Source organism: Cheilinus undulatus, linkage group 3 (genome assembly GCF_018320785.1).
Source record: "Cheilinus undulatus linkage group 3, ASM1832078v1, whole genome shotgun sequence".
Lineage (NCBI taxonomy): Eukaryota > Metazoa > Chordata > Actinopteri > Labriformes > Labridae > Cheilinus > Cheilinus undulatus.
The window spans coordinates 35,413,538-35,430,144 of record NC_054867.1 but is presented as its reverse complement, the minus strand read 5'-3'; the positions used below and the strand labels follow the sequence as shown (position 1 = coordinate 35,430,144).

At 40.9% G+C, this 16,607-nt stretch overlaps 2 protein-coding genes across 2 annotated transcripts; one reads left to right on the top strand and one right to left on the bottom strand.

Annotated features, from left to right (window-relative positions):
* Positions 1–2,604: 2,604 nt before the first annotated feature.
* Positions 2,605–5,234, top strand: si:ch211-222l21.1 (parathymosin). Its single transcript, XM_041783980.1, has 5 exons — positions 2,605–2,804; positions 3,392–3,466; positions 3,905–3,968; positions 4,147–4,220; positions 4,339–5,234. Exons 1-5 carry the CDS (start codon positions 2,754–2,756, stop codon positions 4,408–4,410), a joined length of 336 nt encoding a protein of 111 aa, XP_041639914.1. The 5' UTR covers positions 2,605–2,753; the 3' UTR covers positions 4,411–5,234.
* A 353-nt stretch (positions 5,235–5,587) lies between these two features.
* On the bottom strand, positions 5,588–16,558 carry slc45a1 (solute carrier family 45 member 1). Its single transcript, XM_041783978.1, has 10 exons — positions 16,431–16,558; positions 15,399–15,842; positions 15,223–15,315; positions 12,631–12,855; positions 11,664–12,550; positions 11,417–11,570; positions 11,128–11,304; positions 10,804–11,009; positions 7,453–7,678; positions 5,588–6,297 (listed from the first exon to the last, which is right to left on the bottom strand). The coding sequence occupies exons 2-10, from the start codon at positions 15,820–15,822 to the stop codon at positions 6,269–6,271; spliced, it is 2,421 nt and encodes an 806-aa protein (XP_041639912.1). The 5' UTR covers positions 15,823–15,842; positions 16,431–16,558; the 3' UTR covers positions 5,588–6,268.
* Positions 16,559–16,607: the final 49 nt, after the last annotated feature.

Here is a 16,607-nt window from a genome sequence, read left to right as displayed (position 1 = left end):
CATGTTGGCAATTTAACAATTTCATCATTTAACAAACAGGAGTCTCAGTAGAGTGTGGAAGAACCATACACAGCCACAACAGCCTGGCCCCTCCTCCTCATGCTGGTCACCAGCCTGGTCACACACTGCTGTGGGATGGCATTTCATTCCTCAACCAGTATCTGTCGAAAGTCAGCCCATGTGGTTGTGTTGTTCACTCTGATATGAACAGCACATCCAAGGTGATCCAACAAGTGTTTAATGGGGTTGAGGTCAGAGCTGCTGGCCGGCTATTCCATCTTCTACACTCCCGAATTCTGGAGGCGAGCATTGTCATCTTGGAGGATAGAGTTCGGTCCCAGACTGTGGAGATATGGTATTGCCACTGGCTGCAGAATCTCATCTCGATATCTCCCTCCATTGAATTTGCAGTCAAAGATGACAAGCCTTGTTTTTCCAGTGAGGGAAATGCTGCACCACACCATCACATTGCCTCCACCGTAAGATGTTACTCTATCTGTGCAGCAATCAGCATAGCGTTCTCTGTGTTTTCTCCACACTTTGAACCTACAATACAACTGCTGCAGGCAGAATTTGGACTTATCACTGAACATGATGTTTCTTCACATGTTCAGGTTCCAGTGCACGTGATGCTGACACCAAATGGGCCTGACGGTGAGGGGCAGTCATGGCAGGCCTACCAGAGATCAGCTGCTTGTGATCTGTTCCGGATTGTCTGGGCAGAGAGCCATCAGCCATATCATCCTGTAAACCTTAAATACGAATCTGTGGAAGACAACCTATAGATCCTAAGTGCTGCAGGGTGAGGAAGAGGTCTTCTTGGGATGCTCACTTCACGGCCTGTCTCTGACATCCCACATAATATGGAACTTGGCCTCCAGTTTGGAGTTGTACTAGGGCTCACTCCAAATAATGCTGCAACTTGATTTTTGCAGAACACTAAGTTCTCATGTATACTCAACCCACATACTCAGCTCTGCTTCTCATCCTACAAATGCACGTTCCTTACAAATGTGGCACCATTTCAAAGATGGATAAACAGACTTTCCAAAAATATAAGAAACACTGCCAAAAATCATTGTTCCGACAAAGAAATTAACTACCAAACAGATTCCTTTACTTTTTTGTGCCAAGTTATAAACAATACATTAACCTTTTCTTAACAAAGAGTGAGGCACTGACCATTTCCAGACTGAAATGACAGAGTTCAGAGCCCATAAGGCTGTTTCTTACCACTTCCTTTAGTTTTACAGTTGGATAAGAGAGGAAGGCTGCAAAAAAAATCATCTCAATGAAGGGGAAGAAAGAAAAAACAGTCAGTTTTGCATGTTATGCAAAACTGGGTTTACAAGACCAAAGGGTTCTTAATTGGCCAAAAAGAGGACTTTATGGGAAATATAAGTCATTTTTAGAGTAACACTTGGTGTATGAATTAAGAATATTGTTGTTAAGGCATCTTTGAGGTCTGGCAAATACCTCCAGACACATCATATTCATGAGTGCATGCTGTAATTTTGATTTTATTGCTGTGCCTGCATTCATTTTTTTTCTAGCAAGGCTACATCAGTGCCATGCAATTTCAACTTGACCTTAGCACAGCCTTTCATCATCATTTGAGAGTGCATTTCCCAGGAAATTAAAAACCAGTTTAACCTTTGTAGGTGAAAAAACAACAGTGCTTGAATGCATCAAGTAAAAGTACTGTATGTGCATGCTTATTGTACCACACGCCATTACTGTACTTGATAGACTCACAAACCACAAGGCTACACACTGATTTTTTGGTTTATTCTCTGCAGAAGGCAGCACATTTTACCCTTAATATTATGTGTAAAAAAACTGACCATGTGATTTCTACATAGATCGCTTTACTATCGATGTTGTAACACCTGTGCAAGTTATGTAAAACTTTAATGGCATTGTTACACCATGCTTGAGAGCACCAAATGATATGGAACATGTATACAAATAATATACCAGTAATGTTTCAAGCTCAGTGGCAGTGAAAGTATGTTTTTATAAGTAGTTTGTTTAAAAGAGATAAATTTGATAGATATGCAAATTTGTAGTGCTTCGCCCCCCTTTGTCTGTTTTGTAAACGACTTAAAGCGTGAGCACACTTAAGCAGGAACTCATATCGTTACAAGTGTTAAATATAGAAAGGAGGAGTGGCATCATGGTTTTCACATCGTCACATTGTTCCGTTTTGCATGTAATTTGATACCTCCATCACTGCAGAGAAAGGGCGCTAAGACAAAAGATACCTACTACGTGCATTGTTTTCAACTTTTACAAAAAATATATTCCACCTAAAATTAACTAATGGACTCTTGTGAGTTATAATAACTGTAACGGTCAGCCACTTAAAGCCATTGTTCGGATTTAAGGTGACAAATCAAAGGTAAACCAGTGGTAGTAGAAAAGACAACTCTAGTGTCACAGTGCAGCGCTTTAAAACAATTGACCAATCAACGATGACTTGGAAAGGAGGTGGGAGAGCTTGCCAAGATGGACAGGATTTTCCTCCAATCCGATACCCCGTTGGTCGACCTCGTCCAATCATGTGCGGCTTTCATCCGTTGTATCCAACGAGAGTAGAGTTTCAACCAGCTCGAGAGAAAAGCGGAGAAGAGCAGACATCATTTCTCTTTCAGCGTCTCTTTGGACAATCCGCACGAAGGCAAAGAGCCAAGAAATAAAAGTCTTTTTCTGAAAGGGAATATTATTTCTACATCAGCTTACCAAAATCAACCATGGCCGACACAGCTGTTGACACGACCGCAACTGCAGAGGTTACAGCCAAGGTAGGTTTCATTCAATTTTTCGTCGGTTGAGGTGTCGAGTGAAAAGATTTTAGAAACTTTTTATTTTTAAGATGTTCATGGTTATTGTTTTACCTAGCTTGAACTCAACAACTTAAAGTAAGGCTGTAAACGTTACCGCTCGCTATTCTTTATCCCCGCTATATTTAAAGTAGGAATAAATTGCAAATACCTCAACAGCTATCTTTAAATTTAACTTTTTCGACCGCCTTACACCTCTCAAGTGACTAATGTGTTATTTCGAGTGACGGCAGCAAAATATTTAGTCTGGAAACTCCACTTGATTGTGATGTGGTTAGTCAAAAAAAAAAAATGTCTTGTTGAGCAGACAAAGCGGTAGAAACAGTACAGCTGGTGAAGCGCTGCTGTGGGCGGGAAGCCACAGCAGCGTTTACGTTACATTACCGCATTTGGTGAGAACGTTCAAAACCGTCTCATAGTTACTTATTTACACATATTAGCTTTAAAAGATGTGTTTATTATCCAAGGAAATTTTTTTTATTAAGCATGAATTGAATGTGCAGCACTTATATGCTAGTCGCTTAGCCTGACATGCTTTTATTTTGTAGGAGCTGAAAGAGAAGAAAGAAGCAGAAGTTGAGGAGAAGAAAACCGACAACGGAGACGCACCTGCCAATGGCACAGTGAGTTTAAGCCGAGGACAAGCCTCATGGCCCTTTTGTCTTAGCACTCCTCATCATGCAGGTGTCGCTGTGCCCGCCTTCCCCCCGTTCAGCTGCTCTCCACGCAGTGCTTTGTTTGGGTTGTGAAATGGCACAGATGTTAGTGGGCAAGTCTGAGGACATCTCCATTGGGTCTCTTGTCTAGCTTGGTGGCTAATCCTCTTGGGAATAATGAGAGCTTCTCACACATGCTTTTTTTAAATGCCCCCTGAGGAGTCCAAGCCACGCAAGACTGTGGGAGGACTATGTCAAATATGCTTGGGATTTCATTATTTATTTGTTTGTTTAAAACTATTTGCAGCCTTTTCCATGACCCATATGAATTGAATTTATATTAAAAGCAAACTGATAGCTGCAAATGGTGTATATCTCCAGACTAATATTTATCTCTTTACACAGAATGGTGCTGATCACAGTGACAAAGTGGAGAAAAATGGAGAGGAGAAACACAAGAATGGAGATGGTAGGTTTTAATACAGCAGTATCACTTAAAAAAAAGAATAACTTGATCTTAAGCAGCTCCATTTTGTCCTTTCGAGTCCTGTGCTGTCCCCTGTGTGGCCAGAAATTGAAAATGCTACCATCAATCATGTCTTATTTACAGCAGAAGTATTAACTGAAGTGATAAACTGTCCTTGCAGAGAATGCAGAGGAGGCGCCCCCTGCTGAGGAGACTGATGCACAGCCAGTGAAGCGTGCAGCTGAAGAGGAGGAGGTGGGTGGTCACCAGGATATGATGCACAGACGATTATTTAACTATTTTAAAAGTGTTGACCAATCTGGTAATCTATCACATAAGCTAAATCTTAAAATATCTTCCCTTTTCTCATTAGGTCAAGGTTGAGACAAAAAAGCAGAAGACAGAGGAGAATGGAGATTCAAAAGAGGCAGAGGTGGAGGCTTAAGTCTCTACCTTGCTACTTATTTGCAGCACTGTCTAACCAGCCTGGTCAACATCTTGTTATAGAGCTTGTGCTTTCTGTACCTTGGAGAAATTTTTCTTTTTGTTTGCTCCCATGTTATCACATTGCACTGGAGTCCTGAAACATAGTGGCCCACATCCTTTTTTTATGAAATGTTATTTATTGGTCTTTAAAATGAGTTTTTTTTTTTATTTGTACAAAAAGGGCCACATCATGAGATCAGTTTGTTTTCATTCTTGAGGTCTTATATCAGTATGTTTGAAGCACAATCTCTATTGTCAGTGCTGACCAGATGATTCATTCATACAGGCAGCTGCTCACTCCCTACCAGGCTCATGTTGACCTCTCAGATTCACTTAAAGGACCAAAGATAAGTTTTAAGCAGGGGCTAATGGACAGTTGTTAGCATTATTAGTTGAGGCAAAAGTTATTTGTGTTGAGCTGCTACTTAATCCCTGGCTTGGCTGCCCTGTTAACTTAACAGATGGTGCAAATAATTAAAGGGGCTCTGTCTTGTTCATCCATGATAAGATAACTTGATCTTGTTAAATGGAAGCTGTATTTTGCCATGTTAATTAACCCCTCTTAAATCTTAAAGCTTTGGTCATTTGTTCTGTATGCATTCCACGCAAGTTTGTACCATTTATACTTTGTTTTTTTGTATGTTTCAATGAGTTTTATGTTATGGCTGGGTAGCACAGTTTTGTGTCCAAGACTGCCTTTTTCAGAAACAAAATGACATTCGGTTACTTCAGCCACTGCTTTGTATATTCTGACTAAAAATAAATTGTCTTTTTACTTAAGTATATCTGCTTTGTGTGCATCATACATGTTTGTATCTCATTATTGCTCTGTGAAACCATGTTTTAATGGATAGATGATGTCACTTGACCCAATTTTTCTTACATGGAAAATGGCTGGCTAAGATGCAGGAAGGAAAAGGAGTAATCTTACTTGGTAATGGAAAAGTGCACCAAATCAATGGGTGCCGTCTCTTGGCTCCCTCATGTGGTGAGAATGAATATTGCATTTTACTTTAGCCTGAGTCAACCTTACAGTGTGACAACTGGAACAGGCCTGTAATGTTTATCAGAAAAGAAGACAAAAGACACAGGAGTCCAAAATTATCATTTTAAAGTTTGAACGAAACCCTGAATAAAAGTAGCTTTTACAGCAACACTGCTAAGATCGAGCAATAGGTGGTAACAACACAAAAACAGTGTTTTATTTTATCTTAAGCAAGCTGCAACAGTATGATCCATACAGTACCTGTTTCCTCAGAAACATTAGCATGGCGTGCATCCAGTCAGTCCAGGAGGCTTTAATAAGCAATTATTGACATTCTGCTGAGGCAGCAATTGAAACTGGCTCCTTGATGTTGAGATGTTCACTGGAAGAGCCAGTCAATAAAACCATCACGATGGTATGTACTGAAGTTAACCTTATGTTAAGGCCTTTGAGTCAGGCTGGGGGCCTGTGATACGGGGATGAAGCCAAACAGATAAAGCAAACTGTTTGCCATAACACACCAGATGTAAAAATCCATGATGAAAATGGCTTTTCAAGGATGGAAAATTAAGTCTGAACACCCTGTGAGGAACTTGGCTTATACATGTAAGGTCATTACTATACTGACTTGATGGGCTGAGAGCATGGTGGAGGCAAAGCCTACTTTTAGCATGCGCCCTACAGATGAAAATAAGCACTTGCTGCTGGCTCTTTGAACCCCCACAGTCTTTTCTGTCAGTGTTGTCCACCTTCAGGGTTACCCATAGTTCACATGAGTCTTCTCCCTGTTTGCTGTTCTTCTGTTTTGTTCGGTTTCCGACTGAATGCTGATTCACACCCCAGTTTCAACTTCTCCTCTTCCTGATAATGACAAGAATCACTGTCATTATTACAATCGCATGGCCAGGAGTAGGATGACAGCGCACAGCTGTCCATGGCTTAGTGAGGGCCCAGACACAGTTGGCCACCAGTACAAATTTTTGTGTTTGATAGTGAGTATACAAATGTGTGCATGTGTGTGGCAGACATCTATTTCAATTGTGTTTGGTTGGCAGTTCACTCCTACTTGGGAGTTGACTAAGATTCAACGAGCACCAAAGTTGAATTTGAGGACAGCAAACTGCCAATTCTCATAATTAATGGACTGTAGGAAGTGTTGATTCTAATAGCTTATAAAATATAAACAGTGTGAAGCCCTTCAAGACTGTAACTGTGGTTAAGCCTGTTCAGCTTAACATGAATATGACATACTTGGCTGCTTTGTGTTTAAGAAGAGCTTTTGAATGCATGGAGTGAGTGTGAGAGGTCACTGGCAGCACATTCATCTAGTCCAAAAAATCCCACCTCAGGTGTGATGCTACTATGCTAACTCAGAGAAACAGGCAGGTAGACATTCCCTGGCCGTGTGACCAAAACAAAACATTAACACAAGGCTTTAAAGGGAATACATTGCAGCTCATGCAGACATTAGGCAACTGATAAAAGAAGGAAAAAGAGAGGGAAAGCTGTGGTTAGCTATAGATTAGCATTTCTAAACTAGACACCAACAAGCAAGAGGAGACGTGAGCATTTACAGCAAAGAATTAGACACAAGAACGGCTGAGGTGTACCTATATGCAGTTAGACCAGACAGTTTCTCTCACACACAAACACACACATCCCTCTGTCACACGATGCTTTCAAAATGTCATACACAATCATTTGCAAAAGTTAGAAAAAATGTATGGGCGCACGCACACTGGTCATGTATACACATATTAGAGCAGTGGCCAATGTCTGTCTGTCTGTCTGTCTAGCTCTGAGGAGAACAGTGCTGATAAATGTGAAATAATATATGTGACTGTGCTGTACAGTGTGTTTGTCCTGTCAGTGCGTTAAAGGTCGACACTGTCAGACACTAAGCAACAGCGTGAGAGCGTGTATGCTGTGTGGTATATGTGTGGGAGGTAAACTTAATTTATAGGCTTTTCTACGTGTTCACCAATAGTGGCTGGGTCTCGCTTTCGGGGGGCTCACCCTCAGGGGGGGGCAGCTGGTACACCACGCAGAGAGAGGAGTACAGGCAGCCAACGAATGACATCAGGCTTGAAAAGTACATCACTCCCTGGGCCCCACCCACCAGTGAGGTCAGGGGTCCCATCGCCACAGAGACCAGGATCTGAGCCAGGAAGTACTGGCAGCTGAGCAGAGAGATGTCCACCCCCATCCCTCGTCTGGTCCCTTCCTCTGATGAGCCACAAAACTGGAAAATAAATATTTTATTTAGATTTAAGGTTATTGGTTGTGGGGCATTACCCTGTATAGAGGGTGGACACAGCCTCTTTGTTTGGTGTGAAGACAATGCAAAATGTCTTACATTGCCTGCATTCCTTCTAATGGTCAGCAGAGAACACTTCAGTGTTTGTCAAAATACCAAAATAAGTCACAATGTTTGCAACCACAAGAGGAATAAACACTTTTCTCTGAGGTACACTCAAATTTCAGAACATCATACTGCTGTTAAAGTTTGTGTGTTACTAAACCCCCAGACTCCAATAGATGTCACTTTAGTGGTTTGATTGATTGATTAGCAACTTTCACGTCATAACAGTAAAAATATTCAGGGAGATCGGGACAAACTTAATAATTTAAACAGCATATCTTATAGTCTAAGACTTGCTAACAGACTCCAGTTAGCATTAGCATTTAACCACTTCTCAGCTTATATTTTGTTAGCTTTGAGGTAAATTTGAATGCTTTATTGTAAGGTCATATAGGAGAAACCTTAAGACAACAAAAGATGACCAATTAGAGGGACATCTTAAAACAGCACATAACACCAGCAGCTAACATCCATGGCAGCTAACACGAGCACTGACTTCTTCCTATCGTATATGTTGTTAGCTGTTAATTCCTGTAAGCTAGGAATATGCAGCTAGGACACACTCAAATTTAGAGGAAAGGGGCCATATTGTCAGTCGAAACAAACCATTTGATAAACCAAAAAAGGCTATTGGACAACAGCTAACATTAGCATTTAATCATCTCTTAGCTTACATAAATTTTGATAAACCTGCTCGAACAGCAACTAGCATGAACATTAAACCATTTCCAAGCTTGTGCTTTGTTAGCTGTGAAGTAAATTATACTGGGCTAATGGAATGTTAGCCAGGGAATCACATGTAGGAACAACCTTCAGAGACAATGATCAATGAACATCTTGAAGCACACCTGGTCATTTCTGATGGAAAAACAACACATTTGATAACCTATATTACAACAGCTAATTTTAGCATCCTACCAGTTCATTCTACCATTTATGGCCTACATGATGTTTGCTGTGAAGAAATTTCTAATGCTTTTATGCAATGTTAGCCAGGAATTTACACCTTAGGTTAGGTAACATAAGCTAATGCAACTAACATTGTTTTAGCTTTAGCTAAGTTACTTTTGTAAATAGTTTCCTACGTAGCTAACATAGCTTTTTTAGCTTTCGGTTAAGCTACATAAGCTACTTAGCCACTCAATCTACCTAGCATGCATAGCTTTGTTAGATTTAGATTTAGCTATGTTAGCAACTTAGCAGCCTTATCAATGTAGCTTGCTCAGATTTGTTAGCATTAGCATTAGCTACTATGTTAATGTTTTCATGGAGGACATGTTTTTTCCTGTAAGAAGCCAGTATATTCTCAGCATTATTAAAGGTTTTGTAATCAGGTTTTTCAGGTCAGGTTTTTGACTTTTAACTTTTGGTATCCTAACCTTTGCCTTAACCCTAAGCCCAACCCTAACCAGAATTTTAATCTGATTTTATTTAGAAAGTTTTAGCATGGAAAAGACATAAAAACATTACTGCTTTTACAACACTGGCTCCATGCAGAAGAATATTATTATACTTGAAATCATCAGACCCACCTAAAGTATCCATATGGCTGAGTGACTTGATGAATCACCTGATGAATTTCATTCAGTTAGAAAAGATAAAATGCTCACTGAAAGGGACCAAGAATAAACTTCATTCTATATAGGATCCAATTTTAACGTATTTGCATAAACCCCATGTCCTGCCTGACTGTTTTGTTGCTTCTATAAGGATATCAGCCTTCATAGATTACAGTCTATCTTCATGACTTCAGTTGGAGTATGGGTTAGAATGGCTGGCCTGTTTCCCCCTACATTTCTCTCCAAATTATACAATTGATTTTTGTATTTATGCCCTCAGCATTACCATTCAGATTTCAATATTTATTTATTTTTCTGGCACATTTTACAGTTATATAAACTTCATATGATGATGAAAGACTATCAGAAAAAAGAAGATTCTAGCATGCATTTTTGTTTTGATAGAGACAGCATCTCACTGAAGTATTCTGCAGGGGGAGAGGTCCTGTCTTATGTGGGACACTTACTAAAACATATTACCTTTTTATCATTTCCTGTGTGGTTACTTTCTAAACAGTTGAATGCTAACATTAGCTGTAGCCCGACCATAGCGAATATGGCCAGTTTTCCTTCAGATTTTGTCAACTGCTTTTCTCTCACTTACACAATAAATGAAATGATAACTATCAGATCATTTTAAAAATGCTTTACAACCCAAAATATAGCAAAGAAGTAGTTATGAGTATACATCCTGTTGGGTGAATATCAGAATGTTGTACAGTTGAAATATTAACCTCAAGGCTACAAAATGATAGTTCACAAGCCCATCTGTGGAGCCACAGTCCTATACCTTCACTCATGACGTACAGTCTATGTCAGGGGACCACAAATGACTACTGTGTGTAAAGGTATACTTCAGCATTTGGGCAATTGCCTCAGACCTGTCATGTTAAGACAGGCAGGGATGAACTACTTGAGTGCTTAAGATAAAGCTACACCAAACTTAGATACATGCTTAAGAATTCATAAATGAGATTATTGTGTAATTGTTTTTTTCTTTTTTTTTTGAAAATCCAATTTAGAGTTAAAAAAAGAACCCAAATTTTGGAAAAGCTTGCTTGCTTGCTGCTTATAGGTTATTCAAGGTGCCTGTGTCTCTAAAGCGCCTAACACAGTTGGGCACATAAGCTCTTTTAAGCCACAAAGCATAGTTGTTTTTTTAAATAATGAAAGGAAGATATAACTTGCTAATTAGTAAGATTTAGAGGCAATGGTTTTGTGGATTATGTTACCCTGTTCCAACCTCTGCAACACTAACCAGCGGCTGGCTGTGGTTCAGATTTAGTGTACACAGGGGATTGGGATCAATAGTCAAGTTTTGAAAAAGAAAAAAAATTGTAATATCCATTATGTTTAACTCTATACATAGGCTGATTCTAGAGTAGACAATCATCAGATAAGAAATATTGCTCTAAAAGTAAGTTAGTTTTATATCCCAGTACTGACCTGAGGGCTCTGGTAGTATTCACACAGCAGAGAGTAAGGCAGCGTGCATAGAGAGGAGAAGAGCACCCCGTAGGTGACACACAGAGAAAGTACCACATAGAGGTTGGTGGACAGTGTGGTTAGTCCGGTGCCCAAACCAAATGCCAGGTAGGCAAAAAAGTACAGTGTGCGAAGAGAGAAACGTTCCTCAAGTTTCTCCAGTATGGCTGAAGGTTGAAAAAGAAACCCAGAGAGAAACAGAAGGAATAAATGTGAATCTTACTGGAGAAAAGCAGGTAAATTTCTTGTAACGTCAACTAGAATATCCCAGTTATTATAGCTTACCTGAGTAGAAAGCAGCACTGAATGCATAGATGCACATACCCCAGCAACCCATGCTAACACCAGCATTGTAGCGTTCATAAGCCTCAGAGTCATGGGGCGCTTTGGGGTCTCCTTCAAACACAACTTCCCCCATGAAGTCAGTGTAGAAGAGCAGCATTCCTTCAAAGGACAGCCAGCCTGCAGAGATTTAGTAAGCATCAACTCAGATACTATTCAACTCCAAAACAGACAGTTTAAAAAGCATTTAAGAGATTTGTTTTGACTAAATCTGCTTACTGATTTTTCTCACCCAGAAAATGATTAGTGCATAAGCTCCGCAGAGAAGGCGGCATCCTGTAGATGGCTATACACAGAAGCTTTAACGACATTTGGCATTCTCCTGTCTCCACACTCTCACTCAGACCACTCTCATATCGCACTCCATTCAAAAGAATATTTGCGACCTTCATGAGGGAAAAAAGACAGACATTGTGTTAGAAAATCCTTTCATGAATACTGCAAAACACCTTTTGAAAATTTCAGAAAAAAGGTCACACCTGCTGGCTAAAGGTCACTGTTCTCCTACGTCCATTCTCCGATGCAACAAGCTGGCTTGACATAGAGTTGTCTAGTAGTGCAAGGCTCTGGGGTCGCTTCAGGATACCAGAAGAGGAGCGCCGATGTGACCCTGCGTTGGAATGAACCCCAGATGGGACCTGAGATGCTCCAGAAGATTGTGCATCTCCCTCTGTCTGTGACTCTCTTGGATCCTCAGCTTCCTCTGCTTGATGAGACGCTGCATCAGCCTGGGTCAGCTCTGCAGAGTAACTTCCTGACACCTGTGTGCACTCATGAGGAGGAGGGGAATCCCCGGGGGGCAGGGGCGCAGTGGTTGAGTTAGGAGCCAGGGCCTGTGGTGTCTGCGGACCTGTGTAGCAGTTTATGAGCACACTGTCAATGTAGGAGGTCCCTAATGAGGAGGCAAACTCATTAATGCCATTGATCGAGTTGTCCCTGCTGATAATGCTGCCGTATTTTGGAGTGAGAGGACTCAGGGGTGATATTGGGCTTGTAAGGCCTGCACAAAGGCGTGCACTGGCACTACAAGAATGGGCCATGGGGTCAGTGTTACATGACTTTGAGAAATCGTAGTTGTAAAGACCATCTTCATCGTCATCATATGCTCCTAAAGCTGAGCCCTGAACAGGAGGGGATAGTGGAAGAGGGAGGCTGGGGCTTTTTAGATGAGATTTAGATTTTTTGTTCGGCTGGCTTAATGGTAGAGGCCTTTCAGGGATACTGAACAGAGTCATGACTGTGGAAAATGCTAACGTGATGCTTGTGAACAGGAATATAACCCGGAGTTGGCCCCCCAGTGACTGTCCAAACCGTGTTTGGTCCCAGTTGATTCCACCCACAATGTAACCAAATCCACCTCCCAGTCCTGCAAAAGCAGAAAACAAGCTCATTTTTAGATCGACTGAAACAAAGGGTTTAATTTTAGATCTGCCCCTGCTCTCTTACCTGCTAGTAATGCATGGATGTTCAGCCCCCGATCTTGGTCTTCTGGGCAGCACACATCCATCATGTAGGCATGGCTGGGGTTGTCAGCTGAATCAGCGCTGAAGTCCATCAAAACCACACCGCACACCGTCAGGAAAATTCCCCACCTGTGATTTGTTGCTGTGTCAGCCATCACTACTCCAATGTCCCGCCCATTCAGCACAAGGGTTAGACCAACTAAAGCGCCTGGATGGATAGATAGATAGATAGATAGATAGATAGATAGATAGATAGATAGATAGCACATTACTATTTGCACTGACAGTAAAGGCAAGACATACACCAAAAAATACTAGCAATACCGTATAACACTGTAAACAAAATTGTATAACAAATTAGTTTATACACAAGTATAAGGGATATATAAGAGACCAAAGGTATATGGACAGAGCTGAAAATAGGATACTTGATCGAAACTGTTGGAAGAAATTTCTGAGGAGAAGCAGAAATGTCATAAATAAATATACATGGGCAGATATTACAAGATGTTAACAGCAGAGTTGTCCAGTGAAAGTACTGGAGGTAAAAACATGCTTCATAAGTGACTGCATGAAATGTTACCCCCTTCAAGTCAGTATCTAGTAGAAGCACCTTTGGCTGCAATCACAGCACTGAGTCTGTGTGGATAGGTCTCAATCAGGCTTGCACATCTGTACTCTGCAATTTTACTTCAAAACTGCTCAAGCCCATGTTGTCTTTAAACCATTTCTGTGTAGCTTTCACTGTATAATTCAGGTCATTGTCTTGCTGGAAAATAAATCTTCTCCCAAGCTGTAATTGTCCTGCAGACTGAATCAGATTGTCCTCCAGGACTTTCCCATATTTTGCAACATTTATCCTACCTTCTACCTTTACAAGCCTTCCAGGCCCGGCTGCATTCTTTTGCCTCCATGGTGTAATGGTAGCCAGGAATACTGATTAACCAGTGACTGGACCTTCCAGACATGGTTGTCTTTATACTACAGTCATTTGAGACACATTCACTGCACTCAGGTGATCCCCATTTCACTAATTGTGAGACTACTAGCACCAAGTCACCTAGTCACTTTAAAGGGAGTGAATATTCATGCATCACTTATTTTACCTTACATATTTTTATTTCATTGACATTACTTTGAAGAAATCTGTTTTCACTTTAACATTAAAGAGTTTTTTAGTTAAAAAAAAATCTAATTATATTGACCATGATTGATTTAAAATAAATAAAAGGGTAAAAGATCCAATGTTTAGGCACTGTAGATGCAAAGTAAAACATCCAAGTCAAACCAGTTGTATTAGTGTGAAACAAAAATATGAAAGAACATAAACAACAGTGTCAGTTTGTGCATGAAGACTGAAAGACTGGTAATTTAAAACAGCCTCTCAAGTTCTCGAGACATAATCTACTAGATAGGAAAAACAAAAGGGTAGTTTTAACATAGTTTTTGTATCACTCTTCCTGTGTTGTTTAGCAGCAGTCCAGTTCCAATCAAGTTCTGGTGTAGGTACCAGATGTGCTCAGATGTCAGAAATGTCCGGGGTCCTGCTTCTGCTAGTGACAGTAAACAGTATGATTGGCTGTGTTTAGATTCGTCAACTGAATCAAAATGTTTCAAACTACTATGGAGAGTTGTTACCCCAGAAATCAGTATTGCATTTCAATGGGGCTCTCTATATTGGGGACTGTATTTGCAGGTCTTACTAGATGTACCAGTGGTGCAGATGGATATCTATCATCAGATATTTTTACTTTTATTTTCCATTTACTTTGGCAATATAAAATTTGCGTTCACATGCCAATAAACCCCTTTAATTTTTAATATATATGGATTTTTATTAATTCATGGTCTGCATAAATGCCTTACATTGGTCTGGGAGTAGTATTCAGTAGGCCAAATATCAGCCGCAATATCCATCCATCACTTCATCCATCCCTGCCATTCCAGTCTCAATTAAGGAAAAAGATATTTTATATTAAACCCCATAGTAAATATTAAAGAACCTATGAACTATCAGCCAGGGTCAGCTAAGGCCAGCTAGGACCTGATGCACAGCCAAACACTAGGAACTACATCATCAAACTAAAAAACAGCCAGTCTTACTGTGTGAAGTAAATAGCAGACGCAGTAGACCGAACACATCTGTCTACACTGGTATTAATTGTGTTAGCCAAGTAAAAGGATTATGTTGATAATAATATTACCAAACTCATTTTTCTTAATAATATACAGCTTGTAGAGCTGTAGTAAAAAAAAAGACAGTGTGTGAGTTGATTTCCTGAATATCAGCCTGTAGTCTTGTGCCTGAGACCTAATCTCAGCCTTGATAATAATCTGCAAAACAGCACTCTCAGGAGAGTCTTCTTGAATATTAAGATGCATTATGGGAAGCAAATAAAACAAGTGTTTTGACTTTAAGTGCATAATATAAAGCAAAAACACAGTAATATCTCTTTCTTAGTTGCATCGTTAGTGGCCATTATATTTCTATCACCTCTGAGAGTAACACATGCATGTGTAATTTCTTACTTTAAGTCATGTACATAAGTACAAACTGCTAGCATCAGTTTCTTACCTATAGCCAAGGCTAAAATAAAGGGTCTCCTTCGCCCGAACCGGGATGTACATGTATCACTCCATGCTCCAATGAGAGGCTGAACAAGGAATCCTGTAGGCAGAAGACATGGATCAGAATAAGAGTCGTTGAAGCAACGGCACCACCACTGAAATCCCGCCTTATTTTTCACTTACCCAGTATGGGGCTAATAAACCAGACCAAGCTGTAGAACTGATCAGGAAGGCCCATCTGCAGGAGTACAGGTGTAACATAAGCCGTCTCCATGGCATAGCTAAACTCAATACCAAACAGGATGCTGCCGTTGAAGAGAAGCTCTCGTAAGGTGCGTCTTGGGGGAAGCTCACTGAGGTCTAGCTGGTCGAGGGGACACGGTGTGTTAGGTGGAGGAGGTGGTGAGGGTCTTATTGGCTTCTGACGCTTTGGCTGTCTCTGAAAGTTGTTGGCTCGGTGACTGAGGTGCCGGATTGTGGATGTTGGGAAGCTGGCTGTTTTGGGTAATGAGTTCCTCCAGGATCTTTCCTGAGACAAGGATGATGACCCCTCTCCTGAACTGTACAGAAGGGGGTCACTGGGGGTGCCCATACCCGGAGATGACATCTCTCTCAAGCCAGCTTAGACTGCAGAAAAAAAGGAGAAAATACACCAAAACTTGCTCTGGGTTGAGTTTTTCCACACATCAGAGGTCATTCAAGATCATCACAATGTAGCATAGCATAGATGTTGGTAACTTGGGGCTATAAATGGGTGCGTGGTGTTACTAAGAGGACACTGCAGTGATCAGCAGTGATGGGCACGACGCACTGCAACCAATGCGCATGTTAGTGTTGTGCGCAAAGCCCATGTGCTCGGCGTGGCTGACTACAGCAGTGTAGGATGCGGCACCGCTCTCGTGAAGCCTGTTTCCATTTTAATTTTTTATGGAGGGAGCTTAAATCGGACACAATGGAGCCTCAGGAGGTGGCGATGATGGCTTTCGAAGGAGTGACAGGGATAACGTAACACTGTCGTTTGAATTTAGACGTAACATTTGACCAAAATAGCTCATTTATGTAGCCACGTAAACGATCGACTGCTCCGGTTAAAGTGTACTCGACAAATCAGCTTATTTTCGATGTTTTCATTGGCTTGTATTTTGGTTCAATAGGTGAGGATCACACGATCAACTTAAGACGATGAAGGCGTGCAGGATTAAAGATGATAATTACCTTATCGGGGAGGCTCGTCATTTATTGCGGCAAACTGTGGCGGTAACCAGGCCGAGCGTTATGATTGAGCGATATTAATATAAACGGAGGATGAATGACAGGAGTCATGATTGTTGTTTAGTTTTTCCTTTTCATGCAGTCATCCCCCCGCTCTCTCCTCCGTCCCTTCTCCTTCCC